Source organism: Gadus macrocephalus, chromosome 12 (genome assembly GCF_031168955.1).
Source record: "Gadus macrocephalus chromosome 12, ASM3116895v1".
NCBI classification, from domain to species: domain Eukaryota; kingdom Metazoa; phylum Chordata; class Actinopteri; order Gadiformes; family Gadidae; genus Gadus; species Gadus macrocephalus.
The window spans coordinates 27,397,045-27,419,377 of NC_082393.1; the positions used below are offsets into that span (position 1 = coordinate 27,397,045).

The 22,333-nt window shown below is 48.1% G+C and overlaps 1 protein-coding gene across 1 annotated transcript; it reads left to right on the forward strand.

Moving 5' to 3' along the window:
- The first annotated feature begins 282 nt into the window (after window positions 1-282).
- On the forward strand, window positions 283-21,936 carry LOC132468499 (occludin-like). Its single transcript, XM_060066227.1, is given in 10 exon segments — window positions 283-665; window positions 3,060-3,680; window positions 3,918-4,109; window positions 5,391-5,558; window positions 12,102-12,253; window positions 15,414-15,501; window positions 15,503-15,639; window positions 16,571-16,742; window positions 17,805-17,846; window positions 17,936-21,936. Coding segments are annotated over 9 exon segments (1,653 nt in total). The 5' UTR covers window positions 283-665; window positions 3,060-3,077; the 3' UTR covers window positions 18,035-21,936.
- Window positions 21,937-22,333: the final 397 nt, after the last annotated feature.

The following is a 22,333-nucleotide window of genomic DNA, read 5'->3' on the forward strand; positions in this document are numbered from 1 at the left end:
ATTTTTCATTGAATGTTTACATAAAGTTGCACTGGGTGCCTTTAAGGAACCTTAAAGGAACCGTAAATCAAAACTTGTCTAAAACAAGTCCCTTGTGTAAATTACGTGCTTACGTCTCTGCGTCTAAAACGACCCTAAATCGGCCTTTAAGAATGACGCCGCTGCAGATTGCACATTATTCAAGGCTTGCATGTAATCAGTTAAATTAATTAATTAACCTCCACCTCCGGACGGGGGCGCTGTAGCACTTCCCAGTATTTCTGGACCACATCAAAAAGACTGGTCAACACATTTTATAACTTCAGATCCAGCATATTCTGAGTATTTTTTTTTTAACAAGACTACTAATACACTAATGAGCCGTACAATGTCAATGTACTATTTTTTAATCGACAGTCAACAGTCTCTATGACCTGGTGGGACGTCCGGTCCGTCGACCCCCGCGGAGCAGAACTGAGCGCTTCAGAGCGACGGCGGAGTCTGTTGGCGACGCCACGGAACACACTCCAAATTGATTTTCGAGGCGCTCTTAGCGTTCTTGCAAACAAAAAATAAAGTCTCAAAAGTAAGGTATTCTTATTTAAAAAGGCTGGTACTGTTTACTCCTCGCGGGGGATTACTCGGGACTTGAACAACACGATTTTCCTCTCAACACGGACCACCAGGTAAGACTTGCGAACCAGTTTAAAATAAAGCTGTTTAGATTGTCTGTGTAATATAAGTCAATTTGAACGCATCTATCTGCGTCTTCCCACAGCAGAAGTAAACAGTGTTTCTATTGGTCTGTAAGGTCTTTTTGATCTATTGATTCCCTCTTTAAATAACCACAAAATACTTACTCAGATTTCCTCAGCTGAATATATTGTATTTGACATCAGCCCTGCTATAGGCTACATAGAGCATATCGGCGTCTGATACTATCTATTGGCAATAATGATTTTTGATTTTCAAGGGCAAGGACATGATAGACGATATTTACACCTGAAAAAGCCTGTAATGCTTTTGACACAAGCGTCATGAGAAGAAATGCTGTTTTCTACCTAAAACTGTGTGTGCATGATCTCATAGAGGCATAGGCTGCCAAATTTCTAACACTTAAAACAATGCTATTAAAGGTTTTGTACAGTTAAATTCACACTAGTGTTTTCACCAGCAAATTAAACGTGGGTTCAGTTGTTTTTGACAGGGGGGAGACATGTGACCGCAGGGTTGGAATCTTGTGATCTACAACCGCTGCTAGAGTCTCTGTGCGGGCGCTGCGGCCACGGAGCAGTGGGTGTTTGACCCACGGCTGCACCCACGGCACTGGCTGAAAACAAGGTTTCAGCCAACAGAAGCAGCAGTGTTCTGTGTTATCATGGTCCAGCAGAACTCACTTTATTTGGCTGTATTCACTGTAGCGGGCTATGTAGCTTCCATCGCACCTGGTGCACCTACCTAAAGACACACACACACACACACACACACACACACACACACACACACACACACACACACACACACACACACACACACACACACACACACACACACACACACACACACACACACACACACACACCGAACAGAAGAACAAGAACTGGAATCAGAACTAACACCAAAAATAAGCCTTCCCCATTTCGCAAGATACCTGACACTCATAGCTAAGACATCTTCCACCTGTGCTCACCCCCTCAAACACACACACACACACACACACACACACACACACACACACACACACACACACACACACACACACACACCCTCCCTTAGTTCCCCAGAAGGGAGCCTCACAGAGGTACGTTTGTCTGATCCTCTCTCTGGACAGTGCCCCATTTTCCCCAACCTGATTCTATGGCAACAGCCATCTCGCACCCAGCCCCTTGACTTCCCCCCCACCCCTCCCATTCTGGAGACAATGGGGCCAGGAGTCAACGGCGTCCTGGGGGAGAGTACCGAGGAATGAGGGGGGGGGGGGGGTCTAGGAGGGAAGCACTGAGGCGAGACCCCACTGCAGCGTGAGCCAAATGCCTTAAAGGAGAAGAGAGTTATTAGCCCCCCAGTCCACGTGGGCGGGCCCGGGGGGCCCCTGACATTTTTATACCGTCCAAAATGGCGTCTGGCGCAGTGGTGAAGAAAAGGTCTTGAATGTCACTAAGATGACTTCAGTGGTGGAGAAGTATCTAAAGATGTGATTGTAGAAGGTTTAAGGCATCAGTATGTATTAGTAGACGTCTACAAAACATTATACATGCTGTGTAACATTGTTGTACTTCAGGTCTAAGGAAAGATGATATTAACACTCCTTTTTTAAAGGATGTTCTTTTCAAACCTCCAGCTCTTTTTATTGCTCCTTACAGTTTGCTGTTTTGATTTCTGCCTTTTTCCAAGCCTCAAAACGGTCTCTCTTTTTCTTTCTCTTCTGGTATGACCCCCAGGAAGAATGGCTATTGTTAATACATTAACAGCATGGCCTCAAATTCCTGCTTAAAATCATACAAATCAAAACAAAAACAATGATCAGCCAGAGGATGTGAGCTGTGAATGTGTGGACAATATGTGGGTCTGAGGGAGACTCCCGCTGCCTGTGATGTGTGAAGGGCATTATTGTTGTCGGGCTTCTCGTTGCATCCTGGTACGGCCGTCTCCACACCGCCTGCTATGCCTTCTGCTGCTTCACAGAGCGCTGTGCGCTAAGGTCAGCCCCTCGGTGGGTGTGGAGCTGCTCCTGCTCTCTGCTCATGTGGGGAATCAACCGTCACTCTATTGCCTGACACCCTGAATACTGAGCGTTTCCTTGCCCTTGTGTGCAACCGGCTTTATTCCAATAATGCAGCAGTACACTGCAGGGCGATATGGCATGCCCATACATTTCAACCACTTGCCATAAGTCAAACATTTACTTGAAAGTTTTGTGTTAACGAAGCTCTTTAACTCCACACCCTTTCTTATCTGTGAGGCAACACCTAGCTGGCTGTACGCAGCACAGAGCTGCTCCCCGCTCTGGACCAGAGCTTCACTTTAAACCGGTCTCTTTCGAGAGCGTCTCCTCTTTAACTCCTGGTTCTTCCCTTCAGGTTCTGGTGACCTCAGTGATGTTCGGCCAGCGCTACGACAGCCCCCCGGTCTACAGCCCCCCCTACACCCCGCCCTCCAGGAATGGCTACGGGCCGGCCGGAAGCTTCCAGGCCCCCCGCAGCGAGTATGACCCCTACCCGGCCCCTCCAGGGTCCTACTACGTCGAGGACACGCCCCAGCACTTCTACAGGTGGCTGTCGCCGCCCGGCATCGTGAAGGTCATGATGGGCGTGGTGGTGGTGCTGTGCGTAGGGATCTTTGCGTGCGTGGCGTCCACCCTGATGTGGGACATGCAGTACGGCGGCGGCCTGGGATCCTACGGGGGGGGGTCGGGCTATGGCGGGGGCTATGGCGGGGGCTACGGAGGGGGCTACGGAGGCGGCTACGGGGGGGGCTACGGCGGCGGGAGCTACGGCAGTGGTGGATACGGCGGCTACGGCGGCTACAACTCCTACCCCACGCCCTCCGCCGCCAAAGGCGCCATGATCGCCATGGCGGCCATCGACTTTGTCGTCATCCTGGGCTTCTTCATCGCCACCTTCTCCAAGAGCCCCACCTTCCGGAGCCGCCGCTTCTACCTGGCCATCCTGGTCTGCAGCGTCGTCCTGGCTGTACTGCAGGTACGGGGTCCTGGGGTCCTGGGTCTCCTGGGGTCCTGGGTCTCCTGGGGTCCTGGTCTCCTGGGGTCCTGGGTCTCCTGGTCTCCTGGTCTCCTGGGGTCCTGGGGTCCTGGGTCCTGGTGTCCTGGGTCCTGGGTCTGAGGTTTATGGAGCTTCAACCCTTTGTGTGTTTATGGAGGAACCCCTGATTCAGATCTTTTCAGTCCTGAGCCAACGACTAACCCGCTCCCCCCACAGGGCATCATCAACATCGTGTACATCGTGGGGGTGAACCCCATGGCCCAGAGCTCCTCCTCCATGATGTACAACCCCATGCTGATGATGTGTCAGAACCTGTACCAGACCAGCTACTCTCAGATGGGAGGAGTGGGCGGCTTTCCCATTTACAACCAGTACCTGTACCACTACTGCTTTGTAGACCCACAAGAGGTAGGCCTCTTTCTTCTGCACACGTCATGTTTCATGCTTTTGAAAAACATTTTGTTCTAAGCCCCAATCCCGACCGTCAGCCGCCCAGAGTCCTTAGCCCTGCGCGTAGGGGTAGGGTGTCCCCATTCTAGTTTGGATAGAGGGGTAGGGCCAGGTGGGAGGGGTACATGGCCTCCAAACTGAGGTTTTTCTGAGGCCCACTCAAAACCAAGTGTTATTAGAAATCTCATAGAAAGCCTTGTGAATCATCGCTGAACTACGCTATGCAAACTAAAGAAAACCACAAATGACAAAATAAGACAAAATAATAATGATGACCATTGTATTAAAGTAGTTTAAGATCATCTTAATCTATTAAAGAACATTTCTTTATAACAAGCATAACAACCACACTAGTATGCTGATGGCCTTTCCCCACGCATCCCTTTGCCTACGACGACTTCCAGCCGCTCAGATTAGCTGGTTAGCGCTACGCTAACGGCTGGGGCTACAAGGCTACAGGGCTACAGGGCAGTTCTGTCACCAAGGGCCTGGGAATGAAGCTTCTATTTTATAGAATGACTTGTTTAATCGATTGATAGCGTGAAATGTAAATGTTGTGAATGATTTGCGAGCCTTCATTCTTTCCTTTCTATATCAGATTAATGTCATTGTGTTAATACCACTGTTGCCATAGTAGGGAGGCAATTTGCTGATCTGCTGCTGACAACTGCCAAAAGATGGCTAAGGTTCACACAACAGAAATCACTACAGTTGAAGACGGCATTGTGTGATTTAAAAAGACTGGCGACAAACCTACGTAAACTCCACAGAAGACTACTGCTGGCGTAGCAAGGTCTTGATGGTTGTCCCACTTCACAGGGAAGTCTAGACCACCATCCCCTGTAACTATGTTCCGAGGGGCACTCGTAAAAGAAGGGTAGGAAAGTCAATAAGTGGAGGCTTTGGCCAAAAGCTCTCCCTTATCTTTGGTCAAGTGAATCATGTTCTTCGGTGCAGTTTATCTACGGTCCTGACACACTTTGACAGTTTGATAGAGCAGATGTTGCGTTCCATTTCCCTGGGACACTATGGTACTCTGATAATATATGAGTTATCTTCTTCTAACACCATGTTTTTGTTCTGTCCTGATTAATTGTACTACTAGAGATACATCTGAGGTGAATCAGCGTGAAGTCAGGCTTCCTCCTTCAACTGAAAACCTACGCAAAATATCCAATGTGTGTTGTATAAAGAACATCTTATCAGAATCCCTGCTGATACAATGTCTTTCTTTCCCAGGGCATTGCTATGGCGTTTGGGTTCCTGGTGGTCATCGCCTTGGCTGTAGCTGCCTTCTACGCATACAGAACACGGGGAAAGATCTGGCGCTACGGCAAACCCAACATCTACTGGGAGCCCCCCCCCACAGGGCCTGTGGCCCCCGAGGGCCAGGACGTTGAGGAATGGGTGAGAGACATTACAGCACAACAGTCATAAGGACTTGTGATGAATTCACCTAGCAGTCACACACACGGCCAATTGTTTCGTTTTATCTTCAAGCAAATACTGGTAGGCCATTTACATTTTCAACATTTGATCACCATTATTTTCATCCTCATTGACTCTCACGTTGTGTAGGGAATAGAGATGCATGTTGCCAAATGAGGTTCATTTGGACTTTGAAATGTTTTTCTCCACTTCCATTCAGTCATGAGTTCCCATGTTTATCTTTATGACCTGAAAGTCCATAAGTCTTAGTGGGCTGAAAGTCGACTCTTTCATAGTTTTTATGCATTTACAATTCAAGCATAGATCATGTACATGCCACAGCTAATATTGAACATGTATAAAACCAGCGTACGTGCGTGTGGCCTACTACCGTATTTTCTTGTGTCAATGTCTTGTGTGCTACTGATCCACACCATCATGTTCTTTATTTCACAGTCATCGGCAGCTACGCCATTAATCTTATAAAGCACATATTACTCATACACAGGTTTTTTTTTTTTTTTTTTTTAATGGTCACCTGTAATTTATCTGTGACTTTTTAACCACTAGTTAACCAGCACGATCCAAATTGTTAGTAACAAATTTCTTTGGATATTATTAGTTGATAAATTTGACGTGAAAAACGGATGGTAAACTTTGGTGCAGTAGAGATCCTCCCGCTGCATGTTGTTGGGTTGGGTTATGTGTTGTTGCGTTAGGGTTAGGGTTAGAGTTGGGTTATGTGTTGTTGGGTTAGGGTTGGGGTTGGGTTATGTGTTGTTGCGTTAGGGTTGGGGTTAGAGTTGGGTTATGTGTTGTTGGGTTAGGGTTAGGGTTGGGGTTAGAGTTGGGTTATGTGTTGTTGGGTTAGGGTTGGGGTTAGAGTTGGGTTATGTGTTGTTGTCTGTGAAGCTGAGTTTGAACGCAGTGTTTGACTGGGCTAGCGATTCAGGGTCAGACCTACTGATTACAGCTGTGTGTGTGTGTGTGTGTGTGTGTGTGTGTGTGTGTGTGTGTGTGTGTGTGTGTGTGTGTGTGTGTGTGTGTGTGTGTGTGTGTGTGTGTGTGTGTGTGTGTGTGTGTGTGTGTGTGTGTGTTCATAGGCTCCTACCTGGTTTCACTCTGACTGATCATTAACCAGCAGAACAGATTGTTGGCAGGCCAGTGGTTTCTAGGGAAACGCCTTGCGGTTATTTAAACATCAACAAGGTGAAGTGTGAATACACCTGGGATACTGAATGGTTATTCGTCGACGTGCATTAAGTCAGCAGAACGCTGAATATGAAACAGAGTGAACAATTTCGACTTTTATCTCCCACTTGAACGAAACAACCCAGACATTATTGAGGAATCTGAAAGAAATGAAACAGCTGGCTGTGTCTCTTTGAAAACATGTCGTGCCCAAGACGACACTTGGAATAGCGCGACAAATCTCCTGGTTGTCCTTCCACAGACAACAAGCACCACTACAATAGCGCTGTCGGCAGAGGGATGGGGTGTAGGGGTGGGGGGCAGAGCCCTGCTGCTGGGGCTCTGTGTTCACGGGGCTGGACGCACACCAGACTACCAGACAAAGGAACAGGCAGCAACAAGCTGGATCATGAGACACACCCAAGGTTGGATCCTTTGACCACCATCCATGTTGTGTGTAATTATGGAGACAGACGTAGCAATGGTCTCCCAGACGGCTTCTTCTTGAATAGTGACTCATAGTATGAACTGAAGGTATAAGAGCCTCTTGGGCTAACGGGCTCCTGGCTTTCCCCGCCGGCCTTTCTGACTTTGTATGTTCGTGTCCGCAGCGGGTTCCTCCGGGTGCTCCCGTTCCGACACCTGATAACCCTAACCCTAACCCTGACCCTGACCCTGATGACCCTAACCCTAACCCTGATGACCCTAACCCTGACCCTGATGACCCTAACCCTGACCCTGATGACCCTAACCCTAACCCTAACCCTGATGACCCTAACTCTGACCCTGATGACCCTAACCCTGACCCTGATGACCCTAACCCTAACCCTAACCCTGACCCTGATGACCCTAACCCTTACCCTAACCCTGATGACCCTAACCCTAACCCTGACCCTGATGACCCTAACCCTGACCCTGATGACCCTAACCCTGACCCTGATGACCCTAACCCTAACCCTAACCCTAACCCTGATGACCCTAACCCTAACCCTAACCCTGATGACCCTAACCCTAACCCTGACCCTGATGACCCTAACCCTGACCCTGATGACCCTAACCCTGACCCTGATGACCCTAACCCTAACTCCTGCCGCCCAAAGCCGAGGCACGGCGCTACAACTGGAGCTGGTTCAAGGGCACGCCACTGTGCCAGCCCGCTGGTCTGAGGAGGTTCATAGTGTGATGACCTTAGTGCTTTAAGTGACCACTGGTCTGAGGAGGTTCATACTGTGATGACCTTAGGGCTTTAAGTGACCACTGGTCTGAGGAGGTTCATAGTGTGATGACCTTAGTGCTTTAAGTGACCACTGGTCTGAGGAGGTTCATAGTGTGATGACCTTAGTGCTTTAAGTGACCACTGGTCTGAGGAGGTTGATAATGTGATGACCTTAGTGCTTTAAGTGACCACTGGTCTGAGGAGGTTCATAGTGTGATGACCTTAGGGCTTTAAGTGACCACTGGTCTGAGGAGGTTCATACTGTGATGACCTTAGTGCTTTAAGTGACCACTGGTCTGAGGAGGTTGATAATGTGATGACCTTAGGGCTTTAAGTGACCACTGGTCTGAGGAGGTTCATACTGTGATGACCTTAGTGCTTTAAGTGACCACTGGTCTGAGGAGGTTCATACTGTGATGACCTTAGTGCTTTAAGTGACCACTGGTCTGAGGAGGTTCATACTGTGATGACCTTAGGGCTTTAAGTGACCACTGGTCTGAGGAGGTTCATACTGTGATGACCTTAGTGCTTTAAGTGACCACTGGTCTGAGGAGGTTCATACTGTGATGACCTTAGTGCTTTAAGTGACCACTGGTCTGAGGAGGTTGATAATGGGATGACCTTAGTGCTTTAAGTGACCACTGGTCTGAGGAGGTTGATAATGGGATGACCTTAGGGCTTTAAGTGACCACTGGTCTGAGGAGGTTCATACTGTGATGACCTTAGTGCTTTAAGTGACCACTGGTCTGAGGAGGTTGATAATGTGATGACCTTAGGGCTTTAAGTGACCACTGGTCTGAGGAGGTTCATACTGTGATGACCTTCGGGCTTTAAGTGACCACTGGTCTGAGAAGGTTCATACTGTGATGACCTTAGTGCTTTAAGTGACCACTGGTCTGAGGAGGTTCATACTGTGATGACCTTAGTGCTTTAAGTGACCACTGGTCTGAGGAGGTTCATACTGTGATGACCTTAGTGCTTTAAGTGACCACTGGTCTGAGGAGGTTCATACTGTGATGACCTTAGTTGTTAACCTATTCAGGAGCTCCCCTATCTAAGAGGCTGACATTCTGAGCAATTGGTTTGAATCAGGATTTGTTAGTGGCGGGCTGCTGCGGTTGTCTCTGGGCCAGCGATGACCGCACACACTGCTCTCTTTCATTACTGAGCTGAGTGTTGTGTCCTTGTGGTGACATCATCACGGTCGGCTCGGAGGGGGTTTTCAAATTCTACAGTAGAACAACAAACGCGTTCTACTACCAAGACGGAGCGTGAGACCCACGCGGGTCAAAGTGCAGGAGGTTTGCTTTGCTTTTTGTTTTCGTTTTTTGTCTTTCGCTGTCGATCTTCCAGATAATTTCCCTCTCTCTACTGCCCCTGCTACTGTACAGATCAGCCTGTCTGCTAGAGCCCCCCCCCCTCCCCCACCTGCCGGACTCCTGCCGGACACCACCTCATCCCTCTGCCCCCCCTCCGCAGGGGCGTTGTTCACATTCTTGGGGGACTTCAACCGCGGTTCTCACTGTGTTCTGAAAGAGAGAACTACTCCCAGCAACACCGACGCAAAATAACCATCTCTGTTTGTTCAGCCTGTGTTACCCTAACTCCCACCTGGTCATCAGCCCTGAGTCGGCTCAGTATATCGGGGTCGTGATCGTCGTCAGCGCTGACGTTACAAACGTAACGTCAGCGCTGACTTTACGTAACGTCAGCGCTGACGTTACGTTTGTAACGTCAGCGCTGACGTTCACAATCCTGCAGAATGTGAACGAGGGGTCAACCTGGGGTCAACCCGGGGTTGACCAGGGGTTGACCCCGGGTTGACCCTGGGCTGACCCGACCCCTGGTGGCCCGGCCCAGGGGCACTCTCCTTTCCCCGTCCCCTTCCTCCCTGCTCACATCACTATGGACAGGAAGCTGTCATTATGGACAGGAAGCTGTCATTATTGCCAGGAAGCTGATTCTGAGCAACATGTTGAACCACAGAGGAGCCTTTACCTTCGCAGGAAGGGCGTGTTAGTTTAGCTGTTCATAAGCATCCACTCCCTTCAGCTTCAAGAATAATAAAAAAAAAAATATTTATTTATATATAGTAGCAATAATAATTATAATAGAAATGATCTTTGTCCCTTTTTAGTTTTTTTGGCAGTTGCCATATTTGATTTATACTGACATGAATCTTGAACTTTTTGGTTTCTTGGTTATCTTGTTGAATGCACTTACTTTAAATCACTTTGCATTATAGCGTCAGCTGTATAAATGTGATGTAATGTAACCAGAAAGATATTTTATGTGCACCATTACAGGTGCAGAAGAAGTTATAGGAAATAACATTGAAAACGTATGTTGGAATTTGCTGTTTTGATTCAAAGCAATCTTATAAAATCGGATTGCCTTCTAGTTAATAGTTTAGTGTTTAATTTAAAAAGTAGTTTGCTTCTAGAATCTGACAAATCAAGCAGGTAATCCGTGTTTGACTTTGCAGACCAATCACACGCCCGAATGCTCTCTCCGGATTAGCATTCTTTCTTCTGCTATCACTTAGAAAAAACATTCTCATCTCCCACAAACACTGTTGCCAAAAATGAATGTAGCTCAATTTCTAGGCTTTGTGTGATGGACTTTAGAAACCTGAGAGATGATATGTCGACCTGTTTCATCCTGGTTAGTTGAACCGTGTTCAGTTCATTATTCTGTTAAAGAAAATAATTCCTTAAAGATGGGAAGGAAATGAGTTTGTCTGGCAGGTAATGAATCAGTTCCTCCTCTGTAAAGACAGCGCTGCTGCTGCTGCTGCTTCCCCTGACGTGGGCTGGGTGTCCCACTGGGCTCCTGCTGCTGCTGTTGTTGTTGTTGTTGTTGTTGTTGTGGTTGTAGTTCCCCTGACGCGTGCCCTCTGTCCCGCTGGGCTCCTGTTGTTGTTGTTGTTGTTGTTGTGGTTGTAGTTCCCCTGACGCGTGCCCTCTGTCCCGCTGGGCTCCTGTTGTTGTTGTTGTTGTTGTTGTTGTGGTTGTAGTTCCCCTGACGCGTGCCCTCTGTCCCGCTGGGCTCCTGTTGTTGTTGTTGTTGTTGTTGTGGTGTTGTTGTTATGGTTGTAGTTCCCCTGACGCGTGCCCTCTGTCCCGCTGGGCTCTTGTTGTTGTTGTTGTTGTTGTTGTTGTTGTTGTGGTTGTATTCCCCCTGACCGCGCCCTCTGTCCCGCTGGGCTCCTGTTGTTGTTGTTGTTGTTGTTGTGGTTGTAGTTCCCCTGACGCGTGCCCTCTGTCCCGCTGGGCTCCTGTTGTTGTTGTTGTTGTTGTTGTGGTTGTAGTTCCCCTGACGTGTGCCCTCTGTCCCGCTGGGCTCCTGTTGTTGTTGTTGTTGTTGTTGTTATGGTTGTAGTTCCCCTGACGCGTGCCCTCTGTCCCGCTGGGCTCTTGTTGTTGTTGTTGTTGTTGTTGTTGTTGTTGTGGTTGTATTCCCCCTGACCGCGCCCTCTGTCCCGCTGGGCTCCTGTTGTTGTTGTTGTTGTTGTTGTGGTTGTAGTTCCCCTGACGCGTGCCCTCTGTCCCGCTGGGCTCCTGTTGTTGTTGTTGTTGTTGTTGTGGTTGTAGTTCCCCTGACGCGTGCCCTCTGTCCCGCTGGGCTCTTGTTGTTGTTGTTGTTGTTGTTGTTGTTGTGGTTGTAGTTCCCCTGACGCGTGCCCTCTGTCCCACTGGGCTCCTGTTGTTGTTGTTGTTGTTTTTGTTGTTGTTGTTGTTGTTGTTGTTGTTGTGGTTGTATTCCCCCTGACCGTCCCCTGTCTCTGTCCCGCTGGGCTCCTGTTGCTGTTGTTGTTTTTGTTGTTGTTGTTGTTGTGGTTGTATTCCCCCTGACCGCGCCCTCTGTCCCGCTGGGCTCCTGTTGTTGTTGTTGTTGTTTTTGTTGTTGTTGTTGTTGTTGTGGTTGTATTCCCCCTGACCGTCCCCTGTCTCTGTCCCGCTGGGCTCCTGTTGCTGTTGTTGTTTTTGTTGTTGTTGTTGTTGTGGTTGTATTCCCCCTGACCGTGCCCTGTGTCCCGCTGGGCTCCTCTTGTTGTTGTTGTTGTGGTTGTATTTCCCCTGACCGTCCCCTGTCTCTGTCCGGCTGGGCTCCAGGTGAACAACGTGGAAAAGAGCCAGGACGCCCCCACCCTTGTGCTCTCTGAGAAGTCTGGGGGGCAGCTCAACAACTCTGCCAACAGTGTTACATCCTACAGCCTGGACAGAGTCCTCAGACCCTCTGTGCCGACGGACGACTACGTCAACGAGTGAGTTCAACACAAACAACATTAACAACACAAACAACACAAACAACCCAAACAACACAAACAACACAAACAACACCACCTTATTACCACAAAGGCTGAACCGTTGGTCGTACTTTCTCTCGCCACACAGTGACAACAAACCAGGGCCCCGTTTCCCGATATCGATGGATCTTCGCTCGTAAGATGGTTCGAAAGGGGGATCTTTCGAACCATCGATAATTTCTTTGGAGCGTTTCCCGAAACTCCTCTTAACGTGAACGCGCATTCGCTGCACTCAAGACGAACGTAGGATTGTACCTGTCCACTGACATGGTGCTGAAACGGGCTATGACGCAGGGGGAGACGCAGGAATGTCGGAGGAAAATGGGGTTAAAAAGGGTTAAAATATCTCCCCATCAAGGCCAGCCGCAGAGTAGCCTACGAAAAGAATAGATTGCAATAATATGAATGCTAAAGATATTAAAACCCAATTGATTAAGCCTAGGCCGACATATATATCAGTCCTAATCCTGAGCGCCCGATCGGGAGGTGGAAGTTGCGCTTTAGATGCCTTCACAAGTCCAGCGGAGGGCTCCAGTTTTCGCCGGCCAAGTCATGCGCTGTGATATGTGTGACAGCTATGTTGCACAACATTGCAGCTAAGGCTGGGGTAGCTTTGGTTGAACCGGAGGACATTGAGGACGATGACGACGAGGAAGATCGGTGTGAGGACGGCCTCCCTCATAACTACGCGGCTGGTTTTCATGCGCGTCGAAGAGTGATTGAGACTTTTTTTTAACCCCCTCCACCCTCCCACATGTCACTAAACATTCCCGTCAACGTGACCAATCCCCACCATATCCCAGCCTTTTGCCTGCTCCTTTGCATTTTTTTTTATATTTTTATAATTAATAATTTTATTATTTTTTTATTTTATTTTATTTTACATTATTTTAGGCTACGTTTTATGAGTAGCCTATGTCAGTCTGCACAAATCCCCCCCACTTTCTCTCACACATTTTAAGTGCCCTGCCTGCTCAAACATTTCCTGGACTGTCTCTCTCAAACTAAGAACATAATGGCCCACAATAGGCTCAGACGCACGTGATACACCATTACCAATGTGTTATAATAAAACGCATCCAATACTAGGAATGTCCGCTGGCTACGCCACTGAGGCTATAGTAGGCTAACGAGGCTCTTAGCGTCCTACGAGTACCCTGGAGCACTCATTAGCTACTCGTGACTCGCGTTTTTAAGAGGTTCGTTACCAAAGATGCTTTCGGGAAACAGTGTGAAAACTGTACGATGCTCGTACGACCCACTCTGCGATCCACTTAGGCTAAAGATGCTTTCGGGAAACGGGGCCCAGCTCTTTTTGCATGAATGGGAGTAATGCTACGTGCAAGATCTGGGCGATTGTTTACTAACGGTGGATTGACGGGTCAGGCGTTTACTGCTTTCACCTCGGCACTAAAGCAGTCAATGTCCATTCTGATGCCCTCGCTCTGAAAGATTCAAACAGACTTGACCTTTTGAGGACTTGTTAATATAACACACTACACAATTATGAAAACATCTGTCACTTAGAGGAGTATTGATTATGAGCGATGAGCATTTAGAATGTTACATTGTTTTAGTGATTATGATTTCTAATCTCGCTAGGATTTCAACACTACTATTTCTACAATATTGTAGTAGTGTATAACTAACCCATAACCATCAACACACCTTCATGAAGTGGTTTGTAATGGGTAGTCCCTGCTGGCTCCCTGGGTACTATTGTATGGCAGGATGTCCAACCTACAGAATCACTTGAAACATTATATATAATGATCCACGGAGCCCAGAATAACCACATATATAACTTGGTCAGACAGTATTTGCAGGGATTGACAGCAGGATCTAAACATACTACTTAAAATGTTTTATGTTAATATCAACATGTCACCCTGTGACGTTGTGATCCCACTCCTTGTAGCTTGTCCATCACTTAACCTTGCCAGTAACTTTACTTGCAGGCTACTTTCTGTGAGCCATCCTGTATCTTTCCTGTAAAATCCCCTGGCTGTGGTGGAAATTCCTCTACAAATCCTTCCGACACACCCATATGAATTTGCTTGCTCTCTTGTAGTCGTGGTCCCACTGCCAGAGGCCAGCTACCATTTTAATAAGAAGCAGTCTTGTAGACTTGTAGAGTCAGTATGTGTGACTATAGGTCACTGGCTCCTCCATATGAGACCAAACACTGGGTTACACTGCCAATGGTTTAGTACCGCTTCTGCTTTCTTTTAATAACCATTATAGGATACTAATCTCTCTCTCTCTCTCTCTCTCTCTCTCTCTCTCTCTCTCTCTCTCTCTCTCTCTCTCTCTCTCTCGCTTTTGCAAAACCTTTCACTCTGAACACCGTCACGTACACAAGCTGATTCAAATAGAATAACTTCTTCTTTGGTTGTTGAGCTCTTCAGCCAATGGTGAAACCTACCGGTTGTTCTGGATGGTTCCTTCCCACAGAACCATGTTGGACGCGAGCCCAGGTTGGCTGAGCCTCTGACGGCGTCTGACTTTAAGAGGCTGTTGACAGGAGAAGGAATGTGTGTCCTCCAGCCACGGCCGAGTGGGCCCAGAGCAGGGACCTTAACCCCCCCTCGTCCTCAGGGACCCCCCCAGAGCAGGGACCTTAACCCCCCCTCGTCCTCAGGGACCCCCCCAGAGCAGGGACCTTAACCCCCCCCCCCAGGGACCCGCCCAGAGCAGGGACCTTAACCCCCCCTCGTCCTCAGGGACCCGCCCAGAGCAGGGACCTTAACCCCCTCAAGGACCCGCCCAGAGCAGGGACCTTAACCCCCCCCGTCCCCCAGGGACCCGCCCAGAGCAGACCGCCCCCCCCCCCCCCCCCCCCCCCCCCCCCCCCCCCAGGGACCCCCCCAGAGCAACCCCTCCCCCCAGATTAGCCCCATCCCCCCCAGAGAAGCCCACCCCCAGAGCAGCCCCACCCCCCCCAACCCAGAGAAGCCCCACCCCCCAGAGCAGCCCCACCCCCCCCAACCCAGAACAGCCCCCCCCCCCCCCCCCCACCCAGAGCAGCCCCACCCCCCCAGGACCCCCACCCCCCCCCAACCCAGAGCAGCCCCCCCCACCCAGAGCAGCCCTAACCCCCTCCCCCCCTGTCCTCCAGGTACTCGGAGCGCCCCAGCCACCCGTCGGAGGCGTTGTCCCAGGGGGGCGGGGGCCGGACCAGCTCCAGCCCCTCTGAGGAGACCGGGGGGGGGGGTCCGCAGGCCGTCCGCCCACCGGGGGAAGAGGCGTCGGCAGAACCCCGAGCTGGACGAGTCCCAGTACGAGACGGAGTACACCACAGGGGGGGAGACGGCCAACGAGCTGGACCCGGAGGAGTGGGACAGGTGAGGGGGGGGGGGGGGGGGCGGGGGGGTGGGCGGGGGGGAGGGGGGAGTGGGACAGGTGGGGGGGGGGGGGGGGACCGGTGAGGGGGGGGGACCAGTGAGGGGGGGGGGCGGGGGGGAGGGGGGGAGTGGGACAGGTGGGGGGGGGGGGGGGGGGACCGGTGAGGGGGGGGGGCGGGGTGGGACAGGTGGGGGGGGGGGGGGGGGGGGGGGGGACCGGTGAGGGGGGGGGCGGGGGGGGAGGGGGGGAGTGTGACAGGTGGGGGGGTGACCGGTGAGGGGGGGGGGACCAGTGAGGGGGGGGGGCGGGGGGGCGGGGGGGGAGGGGGGGGAGTGGGACAGGTGGGGGGGGGGTCAGGGTGAGGGTGAGGGTCAGGCTGCTGACACCCTCCGCTAAGCCCCATGGTTAAAGCTCAGTGAAGCTTACTGAAAGCTGGGGCCCAATACCCAGGTCCTTCTAATGACATGTGGTCTCTCCCCCTCTTTCACATACACACGCACGCACGCAGGCACGCACACACGCACACACACACACACACACACACACACACACACACACACACACACACACACACACACACACACACACACACGCGCGCGCGCGCGCGCGCGCGCGCGCAGCGCGCGCACACACACACACACACACACACACACACACACACACACACACACACACATACACAGTATTGGAGCAGCATAACTAATCCTGTTAGCTATGCAGTATAACATGGGCTCTCTCTAAGAAACAAGCACAGCCTCACTAACTAACTGAAGCAGTAAGCCACGACTGCTTGTGGTTTGCCAGTGTTGATAAGATATTGTTTTGGCTGAAACAGCAGGTTAGGATCACATGCCCTCTTGTCCACTCAACCTGTCTTGCCCCTTGTCGTTTACCCTCTCCTTCTTCTCTCTCTCTCCCTCCCATCCCCAGCGTCTACCCGGTCATAACATCAGTCTCCCAACGCCACGAATACAAGCGGGAGTTTGACTCTGACCTCAGGGAGTACAAGCACCTGTGTGCCGAGATGGACGACATCCACGACCAGCTGAACAAGCTCAACAGACAGCTGGACACTCTGGACGAGAGCTCGGCCAAGTACCCGGTGAGCTGCGCTACCGCAGACTCCACTAGGGGCCGACAGCTGCCCTACCGCTGGCGTCCACTAAGGAGAGACAGCTGCCCTACCAGATGCGTCCACTAGGGACCTACAGCTGCCCTACCAATGATATCCACTAGGGGGCGAAACCTGCCATACTGCTGGCGTCCACTAAGGAGAGACAGCTGCCCTACCAGATGCGTCCACTAGGGACCGACAGCTGCCCTACCAATGATGTCCACTAGGGGGCGAAACCTGCCATACTGCTGGCGTCCACTAGGGGCCGGAAGCTGCCCTACCAGTGGCGTCCACTTGGTTAAAGGGGACCTATTATGCTTTTTCGACTTTCATGACCTATAAACGTTGTTATAATGATTGATAATCATGTTTAACCATACTTCAGTGTCAAATAATGACGTGCATGCATTTCGACGTATTCCCTGCTGACAGTCTGGGGTGGCTGTGCAGAGCGCTAAACGCTCGGGACAACGTTTGCGATTCACTTGTTCACATTTCCGGGAAATCATCTACGTAGATGCACTCCTTCCGCGCCCCCATATGCCTGGTCAAATCTGCCCGTGCGCGCTTCAAGGAAGGTAACCAATCACAACGGAGTTGAGTTGGCAGGAGGGGGGCGAGGGGGCGGAGAAGGACGAAACCGAGCGTTGACAGAGAATTCTGAAAGCGCCCAGATGCGGGGAAGAGTTTCCCGAAAATCTACATTGTTTTTTGTGTGTGGTTAAACATGACTATCAATCATTATAACAACGTTTATTGGTCATAAAAGTCGAAAAGCATAATAGGTCCCCTTTAATGATTCATTAAACATTAGCTTGTGTATTTTACTGAATAACTAATTATTTGCAAACATTTTCTGACTTTCATCTTTCCTCTGCCTCTCTAAATGACCAAAACGACAGATCTTTTTTATTCCAACGTTTTGAAAGCGCCAGTTTTCACATTTGAATAACCATCAAAGATGCGTGCGAACATTTGAAAAGCGGGTGTTTCTTGTGTTGAAAAGCGAGTGTTTCTTTAATGCAGTTAAATTAATTTCTTTAATTTCAGTCTGTGGCAGATGAATACAACCAACTAAAGGATCTGAAAAGGGTAAGTCGAAGATCTAAGTCTTACAGTGGAAGTGTGATTACATGGGTCCATATTTCATGACTAACTCCTCTTTTTCACGGCCCCTTAAGACTCCAGACTACCGGGCTAAGAAACACGACTGCCGCAGGCTGAGGCATAAACTGTTCCACATCAAACGCATGGTGAAGGACTACGATAAGACCCACTAATGAAGCACGCACACAGCTCCAACACAACACCCAAGAGCATGTCCTTCAATATGGAAAACAAAGACTTTCTAGAAGGCTAAGACCAAAAATGGTGTGCACTCAAGCACACACACACACACACGCACGCACGCACACACACGCGCTCACACACACACACACACACACACACACACACACACACACACACACACACACACACACACACACACACACACACACAAACACAAACATTACAAACACAGTAAAACATAATGCCACTTAAACACATGCCGTTCGTAGTTCACCTGTGTTAGCTTGTTGCAGCTTCCTTATGCTATCAGAGTGAATGTTGTCTCGTCTAACTCTATGACCAGGGGCAAGGGAGAACATTTGCAGCCAGTTAATAGCACCACTACCGTTATTCAAAAAGGGCCATTTTGAAGCCTCTTATTCTGTGTGAGCCTCTGTGTGTCGGAGGTGAACCCTGGTGAAGTGCCGGTTCACGGCGGGGCAGCCTAGAAGGAGAGCCTATCTTTATCTGAGGAAGGTATTTAGAGCTGATAAGAACTGATGCAGTATTGCAGGGAAATGTAAGAGGGGTGAGGAGTGCTGTGAGGCTGATCCACATCCAAACACACGAGGTCAGTACTCATGGACAGCATGAAGAGGCCAGCTCGCTGCTCGCTGCTCGTGAGCCGGTTCTGGGCGCTGTGGTGAAGCATCTAAACTAGGTTGAAAGACGTTGGTGTTCACCTTAACTTTGTCTCTTACTGATGATCAAAGTTGAATTTAAACCCTAAGGAGATGAACTCTAGCCAGTCCAGCAATAGTGTAACATTGTTTAAGAGATTGTGTGTCAGCGCTACAAAAAAGAATAAGAGTTGATTTTGTGAGTGTGAACAGAAAGATAAGGCGCCTGTTATGTTAGGTTGCTGTCTTAAAAATACTGCCAGGGATGTTATCTGTTTATACCGTGCTAATGGCAAGTAGTATTCATAGGGCATTGGTTTGATTCTGTAAGGGCTTTAGAATTATTTGTTTTACAACTCACGTGTTTTATTATTCAACTTTATTTGGTAATCACTACCTTGGAAGTCATTCATTGTTAATTCATGCAGTGGGGCTTATAGAAATCCTCTCAAAGGCTGTAAAATGGTCAATTTGGGAATAGTTCCTTAGTTTGTAGTTTTTGCAAAAATGATCTTCTAATACAAAACACTATGATTTTTATGATTTTTTATTTATGATTTTTGTACTAGCAAGAGGGACTTGAAACCTAAAAAAAATGGCCTCATGTGAACACTGTTTGAGATCTTCACAAAGCTGTACTGTTGTGTGTGCCTCATTCATCTGCTGGTCTGTTTCATTGCAGATTTCCCCCCCCACAATGTTCACTTGGCCAACGGGTGTCCCTGGATCCAACCTTGTAACCGTATGTAACATGTCCTACTAATCCACTCTCCAAGTGTTCCTTTGTATTTACATGTTAAACATTTCTTAAAACGCTTATGATACATTTTTATACATGTTTTTTAATCAAATGATGAGTCTACAAAGAACTTTAATGTTGTTTCATAAACATTATGCAAGCCATTTTTGTTTTTAAGACTGTCTTCCGTGTCACCTTTTTTTTACTGAAACTTTGAGACAGTATATGTGTGACACATGCGTTCACACACATTGACATTTCGCAAGCAATAAATATCTATAATTATTGTTAATCAAGGTGGTAATGAATGCAGCTATTTCCTACATGAAGTTATTTTCTATTTATTTTGCGGCGGTGTCTGACGCAGTGCTGTGATGTGTCCAGCAGGAGGTGCTCCAGGACGGTCTGTTAGAAGGCCTTGTCGTGATGGGTCCATGCAACACGTTTTCAGCTTTCTCTTGCCTTTTTCCCCTGTTCAGCATTTCAAGTATGTTCGGTCCTCTATGGGTTAACACTTTTGGACCTTCACCGAAGCAACACAAAGACAAAGTAGAACAGAAGGACTTGTGAAATCCCCTTTCTTAAATTATTTAGAAAGCCTGTTCAGAATCTCTAGGATGTATGTTTGCAGTTTGTGTTAAGGTGTCTGCATTTATCAGTACCATCTTTATGTACAATGATATACAGGGGATGGCCTAAAATGATTTGTTTATTCTGTAAAGAAGCATTGTAGTCCATTATCACCATTGATCGATACCAGCGGCAGACAAATCGAGAAATTTAGCTGGAAGATACAAATCTTCTTCAGTTATTCGACAACAGTAAACCACAGAAAATATTTTATCTTGACGGCTCTTAAGTCACAAAACTGTTTGTTGCAGATTAAATGTCGGATTTGTCGAAGTGATTATCTCCTATATGTGAGGTGGTGGAGGAGGCTGAATGGCTGCTGCAGAAGACTGGACGTCTTGCTGGGTGGACTTCAGGTTTGGTCAGGTGACGGTAGCTGCCGGTTTTGTCATAATCGTGTTCTCTCTACCTGAAGCTTTAATCTACTTTGAGCTAAAACATAAAAACAGAAGATGATATGATATGACATTTCATATATTTATGACATGACAAAAAAAAAAATCTTCTCTTTCGAATTGCTGATCAAACATCCGGATTCCCTCCTAGTTGTCTGTTTCCCTACATGTTCAACATGTATTACTTGTTGAACAAAGAAACTTGTTATGAATAGTGCCATGGTGAATTGAATATCCCGGACATGAAAGTAATCCTTATTAGTTAGTCGTAATTCAATTCCTTATTCAATATCAGAAAGAACCGAAAAATGTCAATTAATACATTCCGATTAAAAGTAAGGCTCAAACCAAGAAAAGGGTTTTTTTTTATGCATAAACTGGTCTACTTTTAACTACTAAACACATTTTTCATTAGAGCAGCTATTACCGGTAATACTGTTGCCTATGAATGGTTCCACTGATAAAGCTCAATGAACATTCAATTCCAGGTCCCTTTTGGAAAATACAGTTTAATAAGACCTTAGTTATAGATATTAAGTCATGTTTTCTTGAGTGGATTCACTAAAGTGTATTATTCAAACCAATTGAAAAATTAATCAAAAGTATTAATTAGAATTACAATGAATTGATTCTGTCATTATTTTATGACAAGTGTGCATTGTCTTTATTTCTACCACTGTAAAAATAACCAACGCAAATATGTCAACAAAACTTTGTTTAAAAGTAATACTACACAGTCAAATGCACATCAATACAAATTACAACAAACCCACCAAGTGATTCCTGGGCAATTGCAATATTATAAATCATGGTCATATATATCTTTCTTGAATCGTGACAAGGGAATACAAAAGTCCAGCGCACAAAATGGTTTTTTTTCAATCATACGCTTTCAAGTAGAGCATTTTGGCAGATGATACAATTGTCAGCAGTCCAACGTGGTTGGGCCTTGTGATATGAATGACCAAGGTTCCACCAGAACATACAACCTTTTAGACCATGAAGGTGAGAGGACCACAGTCATAGCCTCTGGGCCGAGCGCTCCTTCAGCCGTCAACTCGGCTCCAAACATTACCAACGTCAAGTGCAACTGCTTCCGGAGCAGTGTTTTGCCGACCTGTCTATCGCAGGATGTGTATAAAAAGTTTTGGTATTCTCCAACGAACCCAACAAAAGTGTGAGGCTTTCAAGCTATTTGCCAATGTGTTCATGGAGTTTCTATCTTGAGTGCCAAAGCTCAAAGAAACTGGTCCTACACAGACTGATTATTCACTGATGGGTTGTGTGATGATGCTGATGATCCTTTTTATGGTAATCGACTATAAGCACATGAACAGTTCACCATACAATCTTTGTCTCTGTGGATATAAAACATGAGGGTAATCATAAGAACAGGAGTAGCATTCATCTGAGGGGAACGGGTTGACACCCAGGGTGATGTGTGTGTTTTCCACTATCATGTTATCTATTCTTATTGCGAAAAATGATCCTTAGTCTGGGGAATTTAGTTTGTTGCTGATCTGCACAAACCCAGTATTTGGGTAACGAGGGCGGCCAACCTAACATTGGCTACGATCAACGGAAAAGTCCCCAGCCGTTTAAAATACAACACCCTATGTGCTATCAGTGTCATCATACAAAAACAAACGATACGCAGACAGGGAAACACAGAGCCTGGGCTCAGAGCAGGATCTGGTCCAGGGGCTGGATCGTAGAGGTAGTAATGTCGTTTCCTTGAAGTCCTTCTGCTTCGACTCAGATAGAGATCAGAGATCAGGGGTTAAGGCTCAGACCACAGCAAAAGGAGAAGTGCTGTATCGTGGGCCCTCCTGTCCTTACCTCCACAGACCAGAGCTGAACATGTCC